At 42.2% G+C, this 16380-nt stretch overlaps 1 protein-coding gene across 1 annotated transcript in view; it reads left to right on the plus strand.

Annotated features, from left to right (window-relative positions):
• The window catches only part of PIEZO2 (piezo type mechanosensitive ion channel component 2), a 497782-nt gene that overhangs the window by 468166 nt on the left and 13236 nt on the right, over positions 1 to 16380 (plus strand). The window contains exons 47-50 of the mRNA XM_082257361.1: positions 2648 to 2795; positions 4843 to 5031; positions 11140 to 11229; positions 12109 to 12281. Of these exons, the coding sequence (XP_082113487.1) occupies positions 2648 to 2795; positions 4843 to 5031; positions 11140 to 11229; positions 12109 to 12281 (600 nt within the window). The remainder of the gene's footprint in view (positions 1 to 2647; positions 2796 to 4842; positions 5032 to 11139; positions 11230 to 12108; positions 12282 to 16380) is intronic.

A 16380-nucleotide genomic window follows, 5' to 3' on the forward strand; every position in this document is an offset into this window, starting at 1 on the left:
TGTACAATCACATAACGACCCAGGGGGTCAGTGCACAAGTCCACCAAAGTAAAAGGCAGCAATCTATGAACCAGGACACTGACCCCCCTGGCATAACTGGAATACACCGAATGATAGTGAGCTCCTACCCAGGCCCTTCTCAGACCCAGAACCTTAGATCCCAAAAGATGGGTCTCTACTTTACGTAGAAAGTTGGAGACAAGGGAACGTTTCACAGCCGAGCCAAGGCCCCTCACATTCCAAGAGAGGATAGAGATATCAGACATCATAAGAGAAGGGAAGGAAAAGCAGAGTGACAAACAGGGAGAGGGCAGAGAGGGAACAGAGACATACAGTGCAGCAAAGGAATACCAGAAGAGACCCATCCATCCCCCCCCCCCAGGCCGGAGGAGCACATGAAACCCACCAACCAACATAAATGTGTCAAGTCCATGAAAAAAAGGAACCTGTAAAAGGAAAAAACATTAGCAATAATAATCCAAAAAAAACAAACAGAAGTCCAACGGGACCTCCAACAGGCCAAAATTAGCCAAAAACCCCTTCCCCCCCCACTCCGCGGACCCCCAAAAACACAAGGCCGCCTGAAACCCAAACCAGTAGCCAGAGGGCAATAAAAAACAGTTAGGAGGCACATGGCTAACCAGACCGTCTCAAAGAATCCCGGAGCCCCGGGATACCAGATGGTGCAGACGGCCCGGAGTGTCTGAGGCAGTCTATCCCACAGGAGATGCCGACCGGCAACAGTCAACAGAGTTCAGCAACAGTTCACCTGGGCAAGCTAGGGGCACACACTTAAGGCAGAGCAAGTTCCCTTAAAGAAAAACAACATTGGGAAAAGAAAAAAAAAGGAAAAAAAGAATAAACCAAAATCCACGTGTAGGGGTATGTAAACAGAAGGACGATGGTATCCATAACCGGGCATCAACCAGGTGATTGCGACTATATGATCTGACCCCAGCCCCCAGTCTCCAAGGAGGGCAATGGCCCAACACCACAACAGGTGAGTATCCGCCAGGGACCAAGGGTAACCAGGGGCATCCAGACCGAGAAATAACAACGGTTACCTGTTCAGTACAGCGAGGGACTCCAAGGATCCAGGGATCACCCAGTTAAAGGAAAGAAAAGAGAAATCCAATGGCACAGCCAGAGATCCAGGGACGTCCATCAGCCCCTATCCTGAGGGGGAAGGGTATCCACCCAGGCAGCAGCATCCTTAGGGGAATGGAAAAAACGCACCGACTCGCCATCTACCACCCTCAGCTTGGCAGGGAAGAGGACACTGTACTTAATCCCACGGGAGCGCAGGGAGGCCTTAACAGCATCATAGGATTTACTCATCTTCTGAGTTTCCACCGAGTAATCCGGGAACAATATCAGGCGATTGTTCTGGAAACGACGCTCCCCCAGGGCCCTTGCCGCCTGGAGGATTTCATCCCTATCACGGAAATTAAGCAGCCGCAGGATTAGGGTACGTGGGGGGAATCCGGGTGGGCCCGGCTGAGGCGGGACCCGGTGTGCACGTTCCACTGTGAAGTGCTGGGACAGGTGGGCCTCAGGCAGTAGGCCCCAAAACAGATCCTCCACAAACGCCGTGGCATCCTTGCCCTCTGCCCCCTCCGCGTGGCCGATGATACGGATGTTGTTCCGCCGACATCGATTTTCAGCATTCTCGGCCCGAAATTCCAAAGTATTTACCTTAGTCTGCAGGGTACGGATGGCTGCAGAATGGTCCGCCACCGTGTTCTCCACCTGTCCCACACGCCCCTCCACCTCAGCCACACGGGACCTGATTTTATCCATGTCCTGCTGGATTAAACTGACATCCAGCTGCACCGCCTCGATTTTGTTGGTGAGAGCCGCCTGGCAGGCCGAGATAGCCGCCATCACCTCAGGGATGCCTGGGGGCTGCGCTGGCGGGGTCTCCTGCTCCTCCACCCGAGACGCCATCTTGGCGCACAGCGTCGGCCCGCCACCACTCGAGACCGCCGCAGGAGAAAGGGCCGGGATTACCGGAGGAAAGCGAAGTTTCTTCCCGCCCTTCGTCCGCCCCTAAGTTCTGGACGGCATCTGCAGCCGGAAAAGTCACAGCGGGAGAGGATCAGCAGGATTAATGCGGAGAAAAGAGCCGGATTTCAGCAGAGCTCCAGGGAAGACTTCTGCTCACGCCGCCATCTTAGCCACGCCCCCGAGATCTTTTGAAGTTTAACTCAAGGCAGATATAAAAGACACAAATTATTACAGCTACTCTAAGTTTTTTCATTTATAAAGCCGCATGTGTTAGTACCTGAATTTGACTTGAAACAAATGAGGTATACTGCATGCAAATATGCTAACAAGGAACAGGAGACAGAGCAGAGTTAGAAGAGAGGTGACCTGACCAGACTGCTGCTGCTCTTTACAGCCCAAACAGCAGACCGGTGGTGGGAAGTGGACATTTCCTTAGCAACTATGCAACTATCCACTCCTCTATAACGACATCACAGAGCTGGTGGATGTTAGAGGCCTTGAGCTCCTCCACATAATAAATAATATCACATATGTCCAGTTTTACAAAGGATTAACAAGAATACATTTATTTCCATTCAGACTCTTCTGCAAGGCAAGTAGAGTTTCGATGGCTCTAGTGATTTGTGATGTCTTTCCACAGGTTTCGCTTGGTGCCATTTTTAACTGAGCTACGAGCTGTCATGGATTGGGTATGGACTGACACCACACTCAGCCTTTCCAGCTGGATCTGTGTAGAAGATATTTATGCTCATATATTTATACTAAAATGTTGGCGTGAATCTGAAAAGGTAAATGTCTTGTCATTGCATTATACAATATAAAAAGGAATAGGAATGTTTCATAGAACATTATTAGCTAAAGGAAAATAAAAAATAAAATTCTTCGCAATGCATTTGCTTTTAATTTTGTCTTTAATATTCTTAGCTGCTAACAAAAAGTTCAGAATGCAGCTGATGTATTTGTTTTAAGTATTTAAAAGGAACCCATCAAAATAGTAGTATGTGTCCCCCTCTTGGGGGATGGGTCACATCTGTGCATTACAATAATGCAACAAGTGTTTAGTGCACTGCAACACACGTATGTTGTGCTGGAGCATTGTAGTGCCATTCAAAATGGTCAGAACCACAACACATTGCACTGTGTTGGCTTTTGTGTAACACACTGGTGTTGGCAGGCACATTTACACTGTTGTGGTCTGGCCCATTTACACTGTTGTGGTCTGGCCCATTTACACTGTTGTGGTCTGGCCAATTTACACTGTTGTAGTCTGGTCCATCATGTTAAAGTGGAACTTTGCCCATAATAAATTGATAAAAATAATAATCCTTAGTAAGGAGCATACATTACACATGAATAAATATGCTACCAAAATAAATGTGTGCTGTAAATTGCCTCCAGCATTGCTCCTGTTTCTTCTTGCTGGAGGCTGCCATTTTGCTGAAGCCCAAAGCCCCTGATCAGCAGTAATTCTTTAGGCTGTCAGCACATCGGCCTCTACAAATTTGGTACAGTGTCTAAAAATAGAGAATGACTGAACATGTGCAGAGCAGGGTGAGACAGTGTATTACTGGATTTAAAGGATTTGTAAAGGCAGGAAGGTTTTTAATCTTAATGCATTTTATGCATTAAGATAAAAAGCCCTCTGTGTGTGGCAGCCTCCCCAGCACCCTCTAATACTTACCTGAGCGCATCTCTATCCAGCAATGTCCAGGAGTCCCTCGGCCGTTCTGGGACTCTCCCTCATGATTGGCTGAGATACAGCCACAGCGCCATTGGCTGAGAGAAAGGGGCAGGGCGGAATGGCAGCTCCGAATCTGAAAGGACACACGGAGCTGCAGCTGGGCTCAGGTGCCCACATAGCAAGCTGTTTGCTGTGGGGGCACTCAATATGAGGGCGGAGCCAGGAGCAGGAAGGAGGGACCAGAGAAGAGGAGGATCAAGGCTGCTCTGTGCAAAACCAACTGCACAGAGCAGGTAAGTATACCATGTTTGTTAGTAAAACTAGACATTACAATCACTTTAATACAGTGTAGGCACTTTTTTGTAATGTGTTACATAGCTATACCTTCAAAGAGGACCAGCATGAAGTGATCTAGAAGGACTTAATTTTCTGACTGAAGTTCCACCTTAATTCTTATGTATGCTAACATGGAGTGTTAAAGTATAAGTAAATCCTCATATTGTTTTCAGCCAAGGAAGCTGCCATCTTGGTCTCTGTTTGATCTTCAACTGCCATGATGATCCACATGTGATCAGTCATGACACCAGCCTTTGGATGGTTTGGCAGTTTGGTTGAGAGCACAACCAATGTGACAGATACATTCCCAGCATGCTGGAAATGCTAACAGTTTTATTAAACTATTAAATCGGTAGGTTTACTTCCGCTTTAAGGTAGGGTAACCAAGTCATTTGAATGGGGCTGGAAACACACAGACTAAACGTGGACATGCCTACATTTTTCAATGCATCACATCACAACATACAGTGCTGCGTTACTGTGTGTTGCGGTGCACTATATTGGCAAGGTGATTTGGGGTACCATTAACCCCTAACAAATATTTGCAGTGACAAAAGGGTGGGCTTTAACACCCACATGCTGCACATTTGCATCCCTGGGCAGCCTATGTTTCTGTGCTGAGAGCTCATTTAGTGACAGCCAATCACACAGATCATGTAATCAGCTGATATTTCCTGCCTCACCCTCCACCCCTGGCGTTCAAAACTATGCCAGTGTAGACGGAAAAGGGTTAGGAGTGAATGGTGCTGCCGAGTATTTTGATATTGATGCTATTGTGTTATACCTGTATTTTAACACTTGAAATTGTGCTTCCTTAGAGATATCCTCAGCCACGTGGTCAGAAAAAGAAAAAGGTTGTGAAATACGGAATGGGTGGCATGATTGTGGTTCTTCTGATTTGTATTGTCTGGTTCCCTCTATTGTTCATGTCTTTAATAAAGTCAGTTGCTGGAGTCACAAACAAGCCCCTGGATGTCTCCATCAAAATCACCCTGGGAGGATATCAAGTAAGGCTTATCAGTGATATTGTTGTAAAATTACCCATACAGCTATGGTAGAATGTTATTAAACTAGTTTTGTTTGCCACAAAAAAAAAACAAAAAAAACAAAAAAGGATGCCCTGCACCAAGTGTTTTGTTATGTGGAATTCCAGATTGGGTGCTGGCTTGTCGATTTATTAGATGTCACTATATTCTGTCCAAACCTAAATTTAAGTGACCCAATCTTAAAGAAAAATGATAACATATATCAGATACGTCTAAACTGCCCAATTGATGGTGCTACATCTCTAAACAGAATAGCAAAGACAATACTATCAAGAGGATTTTAGTGACACCATGAAACCAAAATAATATTAAAATATAGAACATTTTATTGTACAAATATTATTAAAACCAGGTGAATTTGTTTATAAATTAAAATACAGAATGCATGTCCATATACTGTACATGAACAAAAAAAAGGGGGAAGAAGAATCTACATCAATCAAAGACTCATGTATGAGAGAGTGAACCCCAACCCGTTTCAACTTTCAAAGTCTTCTTCATGGGGTTTGTACAGTAAGATGGATAGAGTCTAAAAAAACAGATAACAACCAAAAAGTAAAAATAAATAGACACATAGAAATATTAACAATATGACATTCTAAAATACAAAAATAACTCACAATGGGGTTGATGGAGACCAAATATGTTCGGACATCCAGGGACTACTTCCCCAAGCAACCCAGTGGCCAGGGGGAGATTCAAGGGACTATGGCATAATGGCAAAAAATGGCACATGTATAAATAGAATAACTAAACTATAGAAAAATCAAGAGACATTAATTCATTTCATGGTTCCAAGATGGACTTATGTAATATCTGGAACCAAGTATAACTTCTTGTGGGGTTAGTTATATTTGGTTCCAGATTTCAGCCCCCTATGCAGCAAAGCTACCTTTTGTTTGCAGCACATCACCACATACTTGTGTCATTCTGTAAAGTGTACTATTTATTTTCCATGTTGCCATAACTGCTATTAAAGTTAGGCAATCCCCTTTATTTAAAATATCAGATAGGCCTAAAGTGAGAGTACCACCATAGTCCTGCAAACTGGCAGTGAAGAGTCAGCAGAATGAATTGATAATATGATCACTTACTTGCTGCAGGAGGATGATCTTGGTCATGAGCAAGTATTTATTTCTGAAATTGAGGATGAGGAAGATAGCGCTAGGACCATAGAAATTGGGAACAATAGGCAGGGAGCAGAAAAAGGCCATGATGTGCCAATAGCTGGAGCTTATTGCCAGGTGGGCCCCAGCGATGTAGAGGGATGAACGATGAGGTTGCAGCCCTTTCGTGGGTGTCACTGAATAAAGAGGAGCAAACCTTAGAGAGAGAGAGAGAGGCAGACACGCAGTGTTGGAGGATTTTGTTCATGAACAGTGGCAGCTTGCAGAGGACTGAAGGGAGCAGTTCATTTAATACAACTGATGCAGGCAATTTTGCAAAGCTCTGCAATGGGCCTTTTCCAACATATCTGCTGTCAACAGCACCACAAAACTTGGTGAGAGCAGCACCCCAAAAAGACAAGTCAGTAGTAAAAGGTCCACACTTCCCCTTGTTCCTCACTTTTCACTACCCCCACAGGATTCTCCTGCTGCATCTGCATCAACATCTGCAGCCTTTAGTGACAGGGAGGAAAGTCTTACAAGAGGTTTCAGAGGCTTAGGATACACCAGATCAGGCAGGGAAGAGGGTCATGGGGCCATGCTGAAGAGAGTCAAGCAAAGGCTTGAACCTATGCAGCATTCTCGCACATGCACCTTGTTTTCTCCAGCAGTATCCTTCCTAAGGCAGGTGTCTTTTTTGTGGCTGCTACAAGGGAAGAAAAAAAAGTCCTCAGATCTCATAGTTACATAGTTAGTCTGGTTGAAAATCCAGTTCAACCAATAAAAGGGAGGGAAAAAATCATACACAATCTTATACCCACAGTTGATCTAGAGGAAGACAAAAACCCCAAGCAAAGTATGATCCAAATTGCTCCACCAGGGGAAAAAATTCCTTCCTGATCCCCTGGGAGGCAATCAGATATTCCCTGGATCAACGTTACCTATAAATGTTAGTATTCAGTTATATTATGTAAATTTAGGAAAGAATCCAGACCTTTTTTAAAGCAATCTACTGAGCTTGCCAGAACCAGCTCTTGAGGATGTCTATTCCACATTGTCACAGATCTTACTGTAACAAAACCCTTCCATATTTGGAGATTACATTTTTTTCCTCTAGATGTAAAAAGTGCCCCCTTGTCCTTTGTGATGACCTTTAGGTAAACAATTCACCACCAAGTTCACTAAATAGACCACTTATGTATTTATACATGTTGATCATACCCCCATTATTCTCCTTTCTCAAGAGAGAATAAATTCAATTCTTCTAATCTTTCCTCATAGCTGAGCTCCTCCATGCCATTATCAATTTGGTTGCACTTCTCTGCACTTTCTCCAGTTCCCCGATATCCTTTTTGTGAACTGGTGCCCAAAACTGAACTGCATATTCCAAATGAGGTCCTATTAACAATTTGTATAGGGGCAAAAATGATACCTCTCATAATACAAGAAACAATTTTGCTTACTTTGGAAACCATAGCTTGACATTGCATGCCATTATTAGGCTTATATTCTATCAAACCACCCAGATCTGTTTCCACCAATAATTCTCCCAGTTGCACCCCCCCCCCCATAGTCCCCTTAGCCCCCAAGTGCATAAATTTACATTTAATTTATCAACATTAAACCACATCTGCCACATAGTTGCCCAATTAAACAGTGCATTGAGGTTGGCTTGAAAGTTGGAGACAACCTGTAAGGACCTTTTCCACTGCATAGTTTGGTGTCATCTGCAAAGACTAAAATGGTACTTTTAATCCTAGACCCTATATCATTTATGAATAATGATGATCGAACCTTTCAAAAGTTCGGTTCGACCAGAACACCCGAACTTCCCGAAAGTTCGGCCCGGATTTCAGAACCCCATTGAAATCAATGGGACCCGAACTTCGGTAATCAAAAAACACCATTTTGAAGCCCTTAAACCCGATAAATGCCCCTAAAAAGTGCCTAGGGTTCTGGGTCATGCCCCAGGGACTATTAATCACACAAAAAAAAGTTCTTAAAAATTGTCATTTTTGATGGAGAGCCAATTATTGAAAAAATTATTGAAAAAAAATGAGATTTCTTTGGATTTAGTGTCTGGGGGTCTAAAAAGTGTACCTGTGAAGTTTCAGCTCTGTAGCATGTCCAGAACCAGAAAAAAAAAGTTTGTTTGTATTAGAATTAATATAGAACAGGTTAGTAGTTTCGCTACTTTTACACCCGGCTTTTTGTTGCAGGCCTTTTATTGGGCTTTTTTGAGGACATGTTTGGAGTCAGGCATGACATCAGAACTTCTGTGTAGGGGTATATATACACACACACATGTATGTATATATACACATACACATATATAGGTGTGAAAGTAGCAGAAACCTATGCGCTAATGAAATAATTAACAGGCATATGTCTCCGCTCCTATCACACCTATATGTGTATGTGTATAAATACATATAAGTGTGTGTGTATATATACCCCTATACAGAATTTCAGATGTTTTGCCTGCCTCCAAAGACCCCCAAAAAATGCCCAAAAAAAACGCCTGCTGCAAAAACACACCTGGGCGTTTTTGTAGCTGGTGTTTTTTTGGGCATTTTTTGGGCGTCTTTGGAGGCAGGCATAGCATCTGTACTTCTGTGTAGGGGTACACAAAAAAATATATATATTCTGTGTAGGGGTATATACACACACACACATGTATGTATATATACACATACACATATATAGGTGTGAAAGTAGCATATATATATATACCCCTATACAGAATTTCAGATGTTTTGCCTGCCTCCAAAGACCCCCCAGAAAATGCCCAAAAAAACGCCTGCGCCAAAAAAAAAAATGCCCAGGTGTGTTGTTGCAGGCGTTTTTTTGGGGCATTTTTTGGGGGTCTTTGGAGGCAGGCATAACATCTGAACTTCTGTATAGCTGTATATATACACAAACACTTATATGTATTTATACACATACACATATATAGGTGTTATAGCAGAGAAGCCATATGGGTGTTAATTATTTCATTACCGCAAGCATAGGTTTCTGCTACTTTCACACCTATATATGTGTATGTGCATATATACATACATGTGTGTGTGTGTATATATACCCCTACACAGAAGTTTAGATGTCATGCCTGCCTCCAAAGACGCCCAAAAAATGCCCAAAAAAATGCCAGCTACAAAAACGCCCAGGTGTGTTTTTGCAGCAGGCGTTTTTTTTGGGCATTTTTTGGGGGTCTTTGGAGGCAGGCAAAACATCTGAAATTCTGTATAGGGGTATATATACACACACACGTATATGTATTTATACACATACACATATATAGGTGTTATAGCAGAGAAGCCATATGGATGTTAATTATTTCATTACCGCAAGCATAGGTTTCTGCTACTTTCACACCTATATATGTGTATGTGTATATATACATACATGTGTGTGTGTGTGTATATATACCCCTACACAGAAGTTCAGATGTCATGCCTGACTCCAAACATGTCCTCAAAAAAGCCCTATAAACGCCTGCAACAAAAAGCAGGGTGACAGGGGTGAAGCCACTATCCGGTTCTGTAAGTGTTCTAAGAGAAACGATCTTTTCTCTATAGCGGTCACCCTGACATGGAAGGGTTTTGTCACCCTGCCATAGCAGTCAGAGTCAGTTAACCCTACACTACACTATGGTCCCCTTACACTTAGCACTTTCCCTACAGAAACTAGATTATTAAATCTAACTATAGTGGAAAATAGTACCCTAACGACACTAGATATCCCTTTCCTCACACTAATAATTGCTAAATGACATTTTGAAGCAGCAGTAACAGAACTGCTTCCACTCTCTTCCACAGCCCTGTATTAAAATGGTAGAGATTTGGCGGGGCTATCTTATATACTGGGGGGCATATTCACTAATGATTGGCCTCTGGACCCCCTAGTCACTCCAATCACATTCCTAGCATTCTCCTGCCCCCTCAATTGGCTTTTACTGATGGCTCTGGTCCAATCACGGGCTTTTAAAGCCCAGTTCCTGTCCCATTGCATTTTGGTCGGTTCTGGTTGCCGAATTCTGAACTTTTTCAGCAAAAAGTTTGGAATTTGGCCGAACTTCGGGTCGAACCGATGGTCGACCCGAACCGTTTGATCATCCCTATTTATGAATAAATTAAAAAGTAAGGGTCCCAATACTGGACCTTGGGGTACACCACTGATAACCTTAGACTATTCAAAATATGAATCATTAACCACTATTCTCTTAATTCTGTCTTTTAGCCAGTTTACAAACTGATCTTTCAGGCCTGTAGTCTACCTTACACATTATCCGTGTGTGGGCTAATCTTCAAAAAAAGATCACTTCAATGCTCAGCGTCTTAATGCCAGCGGTACAAAACTGCTAGCTTTACAGCTACTCTAATTCAACTCATGGAACTAGCTCCCTTTGCCACATGTTTCCACAGCTGGACCCCAGCATCTAAATTGCAACTGCAGGGTAAATGTTCTCTGTGGCAGTGCTCAGCTATTTTTAACAGTACCTTGCCTATTAGCCTTGAATAGACTTCAGTGGGATTTGATGTTAGGTTTGCATTTTGGGGATGTTAAGCAGGATTAGACAAATCCCCCGTGAGTCAAACTCAGATTTTTGTATCCCTTATGCCCATGTACACCACCTTAGAACTGCAATAGCCATGTCCAACTGGTAATAGGCACCTAAGAAAGGTTCCCCAAAGCAGCTGGTCTGGCTAACAAAAAGCTTGTCCGGCATGCTTCCTCCCATGCAGAATTGAACGGTTGGATAATGAGTAAATTGATACTAATGATATTTTTACATGACATTTAATTTTGTTTTTGAATAGAGTAGTTACTGCTCCTAAACAGAGCACATGTCTGAAATAGGTTGTAGATGCCATTAGAAATTTGAATTATTTCTGTATTGTGTTTATTTTACACATTGTAATTAAAACGTGTCACACACTCATGGACTGTATTTTCCTTTCAGCCTATTTTTACCATAAGTGCTCAACAAAACCAGCTAAGCGATTTGACAATGGGCAAGTACAACTTATTGAAAGAAAAAAACAAAGAAACTGTAAGTATAAAAGCCAGAGTTGGTGCTTGAAGTCCTTCCATAACCTGCTTACTCAACATAATGCCATTATTTCTTGAATTGACTCAAAATTAATTCATTATTAAGAACACTGACATTAACCCATTGCAATCAAAAAGGGCAACTAGGCTTCTGATTAGTTACAAGGACCTACTGTGCTATTGAATTAGCATTAAAAATTAAGTTGGCCACGCACTAATCAAAATCCAGCCAGTCTTGTAGTGTGTGGGCTCTTTTCTTAATAGAAGTTGATATTTTTTAATTGAGTTCTATCAAAGAGACATGTTAGAAACATTTTTTTTTTCAATCAGCAGCTACAGCCACTGATCGTGTATTCTGATAGCAGTGGATTCTGGGATTTTTTTCGTTGAGTTGCTGTCGGAATACAATGTCCCATGAGGGGGAATTCCTCCATCCATCGATGGGCAGAGGGCTAAACTAAAAAGAACTAACCGTATATGGCCAGCTTTAGAATGAGAAGAATAAGAACTTGTTATTTATGAGGCTGTATGTAGGATCCCAGTACTGGTAAAGAATACACTTTATGACTGCATAAGATTAGTCTTAGAATATTGTGCTCTTCTCCATAGTAGCAACAATGATATGCTGTAAATAGTTAGGGGGACATTGCGACTCTCCTTCTCCTGTATATATATAATTAGAACTTCTATTATATGTAGGAACAGGGCAATACATTAACAGGCAGTACAACAAACATTGTGACTACTTTTACCTTTTCTCAATACCGCTAAACATTTCCGATTTGTTTGTTGTTGAGTTCTGTTTTATGGTGAGGCTTACATTAGTGCATATAAAATGATGCTTCTGCCTATTGTAACACAGAGTTGTTTATTCTTTCAGTCTGCTCTTCAGTTCTTGGAAGGATATGGACCGGAAGACATTACTATTGCAGAACTAGAAGGAAATTCAAATTCTCTGTGGACCATTAGCCCTCCGAGCAGAAATATGATGATAGAAAGCATTGAAGATTTAACTCATGAGTTCACATTGGTTGTTTCCTGGGCTATTCATAGGTATTGATATGTGTCACAATTCTTCTGTAACTATTGGCAACATCAAATTAAAACTCAACATTTTTATGCAGTACTGATACATTTGGAATAATATATAAGTTGTCAGAAATCCATTTTGTTAACAGTATAAACTTATCTACCTGAAGTGTTGCTTAAATTATTTTTTTAATTAAAATATTTGGTAATTCAGTACAGTAAAGAATATACAAATCTAAAGCTGGTCAGTGGACTAAGGGGAAAAAAAACAGATTCCTCCAGCCACACAAAGGAGGTGGATGGAGGAATCCTCAATGCTGGGAAATTGTATTCTTACAGTGGGACCCAGAACTGTCAAAACACACTGATCAGGGGCTGTAACCGCTGATTGACAAACATTTTCCAATTTGTTCATTCAACAGAAGTCGATCCAATGATCAACCCTTGTCTAACAGGGAGACCTCTACAATGATTGAAATTTGGCTGGTCTCTGCTGTACTGATCGAATTTCGATCCAAAGATTTAAAGAGCACAAAAGGTGCAAGGGTCTTGCTCATTAATGCTAACAATTTCATAGGTAGGATAAATAATATAAAAGCCTTAAAAGAGAAGGATGGCCAAAGCTACAATATTTTGGCAATATTTCTCTTGTGGGTCACAGGAGTGCACTTACTTGTACTCTTCTGTGAGCCAGAATCAATTGACAGTGGGCAAAAGCCTGCTTTTTGGCTGACATCAAAGAGCCGATTCAGGCTCTGGAAGGATCCTGACCATATTTTTGGGATGCTACCCAGCATGCAGCTGAGAGTCAGAACTAGTCCCTCTTGCCCCTTCTCCAGCCCAGAGCTTCAGTAAACAATGGAAGGGCATTGCAGAGAGCATTGACTGACAGTCACCACTCTGCTCAGAGTGAACCAAGAACTGAGCGATCAGTGTTCATGTAATCGCTCAGTTCATGGGCTTAGAGATGGTGGGGAACAGCTCCAGCATCACACCATTGCTGCAGCATGGAGGTGAGTAGGTATGTTTGTTTTTTCACAACCCCGACCTCTCCTTTATTACAAATATTCATATGTAAAACGATGAAGAAAAGAACATATCAAAAATAAACTATGGTCAGGGATAAGCAGTTTTGGTCTACATTTATGTAACTTGCATTTAGAAAAAAAAGTGCAGAATGGACCAAGTTGTTTATCAGTATGGCTTTTGATATGTGCCTGAAGAAAGTACTTTAGCTATCGTCATTTTTTAATTTTTTTTTTGACCAGTCTGCAGACTCAACCAGGTTTTGATTATCTCATTGTCAGTAGTAATAATAGCCCAAAAATACATGTTATAGAATGGCAGTCCTAGGAGTGCAGAGTATAATTGTTTATTTGCCAAGGAGGAAAAGGAACCCAGCCTTTGGTAATGTTTGGTCACTGTACTTGTATGTATTTCTAAAGTCTAAGCAATTTTTTTACCTTAATGCACTCTATGCATTTAGGTAAAAAATGCACCACTGCCTGTCCCCTGCCCCCCCCCCACCCCTCCATCCCTAAACACCGACCTGACTCTTCTATTGATCCAGCACTGTCTTCTTCTTCTCACCACATGAGACTCTGACAGGAGCAGTAGCTCCTGCTGCTGTCAGTCAACTCTTGTAAGAGGAAGCGGGGGCATGGCCCTGCTGAGCTATGTGTGTCTATTGACACAGACAGCCTGGCTCAGAAGCGTGCTCACAGGGGTGCCCCCTTAGCAGCTGGCCTGCTGAGGGGGCACTCAGAAGTAGAAGGTGTGACGAGTTCTGGTGGGGACTCCAGAAGAGGGGGTAAAGAGCCTCTCTGTGGAATACTATTGCACATGCAGGTAAGTATGACAGCTTTTTTATTTTAATGTAAAAAAAAAAAAAAATAAACTTTTACAATAACTTTAACATTTTAGTAGCTGTTAAAAACTATTTACCTGGCCCCATCACGCTTAACCCTGGTCTGGCTTTACTGAACCTGGAAATTGAACAGGTCCCTGTCTCTCTTAGACACACTGTGACCCATATCCTTCTAGCGGCCAGGCTCACCGTGACTCGTGCTTGGAAACAAGCAATCCCTCCGGATATCGCAGGAGTCATTGACCTTATTAACACACACTATACTTTCGAGAGTACACTTTCCCTCAAAAACCGTTCTGTACACACTGTACCTAGCCAATGGAAACTTTGGTCTGAATGGATGGTAAATCTTAAGGTCTGTCCTGATCCTTTGAATATCTAACTTACCTTGATGTCTAAAGTAATCCCAACTAATGGCAGACATGTACCCATGCATGCTCCTTGCGCCTGGGCACAGTATGTATCCCGGTAGGGGTGCCCAGGGACGAGAAGCACCGGTATATCTGCTTTCTCTGCTATCTCCCTAATAACACAACTGCCATAACTCCCATAATACCATTTTTATGGTCTTGCAGTGCGTAATGTACTGTCGTTATGAAAAGGATGGCACTTGGAGTTAGGTATGATATATGTTTTAGATGGTTACTGAAGTTGCTGCGTATTCATACGGAATGTTAATGCATTATAAGTGTACCCCTCAAGTACGGATAGTCACTGCTATAACCCTTCGGTCGCTGTTCATTTCTCATCTGCCTTGTTGTATGTTCACCTATTATTGATGCAACATGTTTGTAGCTTGCATGCTACCTGTTATGTAATGACTTGAAAAATGTAATAAAAACTGTTTGAAAAAAAAAAAAAACAATTTACCTGCAGTGAAGAGAAAGTACAACTTGTTGAAAAATTACAGTGCCTGTATTCGTACCCCATAAAATTTTCCACATTTTGTCATGTTACAACCAAAAACGTAAATTTATTTTACTGGGATTTTATGTAATAGACAAACACAAAGTGGCACATATTTGTGAAGTGGAAGGAAAATGATAAATGGTTTTCAAATTTTTTACAAATAAATTTCCAGTGTGGTGTACATTTGTATTCAGCCCCCTTTACTCTGATACCCCTAACTAAGATAGAGCAAAACCAATTGCCTTCAGAAGTCACCTAATTAGGAAATAGAGTCCACCTGTGTGTAATTTAATCTCAGTACAAATACAGCTGTTCTGTTAGGCCCCTCAGAGGTTTGTTAGAGAACCTTAGTGAACAAGCAGCATAATGAAGCCCAAGGAAAACACTAGACAGGTCAGGGATAAAGTTGTGGAGAAGTTTAAAGCGAGGTAAGGTTATAAAAAAATATTTTAAATAAAAAATACAAAGGAATATCTGTGCTCAAACTAAAAACAACTAAAAAGTAAATGGTCAGTTAGTAGCCAGAATAAATTTAGTTGATGACAAATGCTTTTTATAAAAAAAATATCCCAAGCTTTGAACATCCTATGGAGCACTGTTCTATTCATCATCTGAAAAAGGAAAGAGTATGGGACAATGGCAAACCTACCAAGACATGGCCATCCACCTAGACTGACAGATGGGGCAAGGAGAACATTATTTAGAGAAGCAACCAAGAGGCCCATGGCAACCATAGAGGAGCTGCAGAGACCCACAGCTCCGGTGGGAGAATCTGTCTACAGGACAACTATTAAGGCCCGTACACACGTACCGATCGTCGGCATACAAACGTCGGTGGACGAAGGATCTGCCGATTGTACGCGTGTTAGTATGGTGCCTCCGACAGATGTCTGCGCACAATCCGCGGACAAAAGTCTTTCTTGCAAACATGAAAATTTTTGTATGCCGACACCAGAACGGACGATTGTTCGCCTGTCAGTACACAATTCGGCCGACAGACCGCAGATTTGCAAGACTGGGCATGCTCAGAAAATAGAAAACACAGGGAAAGTTAACCATTACATGACATCACTTCTGCAGTCGGCGGACAAAATTCTTGTGCTGTCCTTGTGCTGTCTTTGCACTTTTCAGCAGACACCGACATCCCGGGGAGAAAAGAGGAACATTTGTATGCCGACCATCGGTACGTGTGTACGGGGCTTCAGCCGTGCACTCCACAAATCTGGCCTTTATGTAAGAGTGGCAAGAAGAAAGCCAATGTTGAAAGAAAGCCATAAGTAGTCCTATTTGCAGTTTGCGTGAAGCCACGTGGGGGATACAGCAATCATGTGGAAGAAGGTGCTCTGG

The sequence above is a fragment of the Pelophylax lessonae genome (genome assembly GCF_965119305.1).
Source record: "Pelophylax lessonae genome assembly, chromosome: 5".
Lineage (NCBI taxonomy): Eukaryota > Metazoa > Chordata > Amphibia > Anura > Ranidae > Pelophylax > Pelophylax lessonae.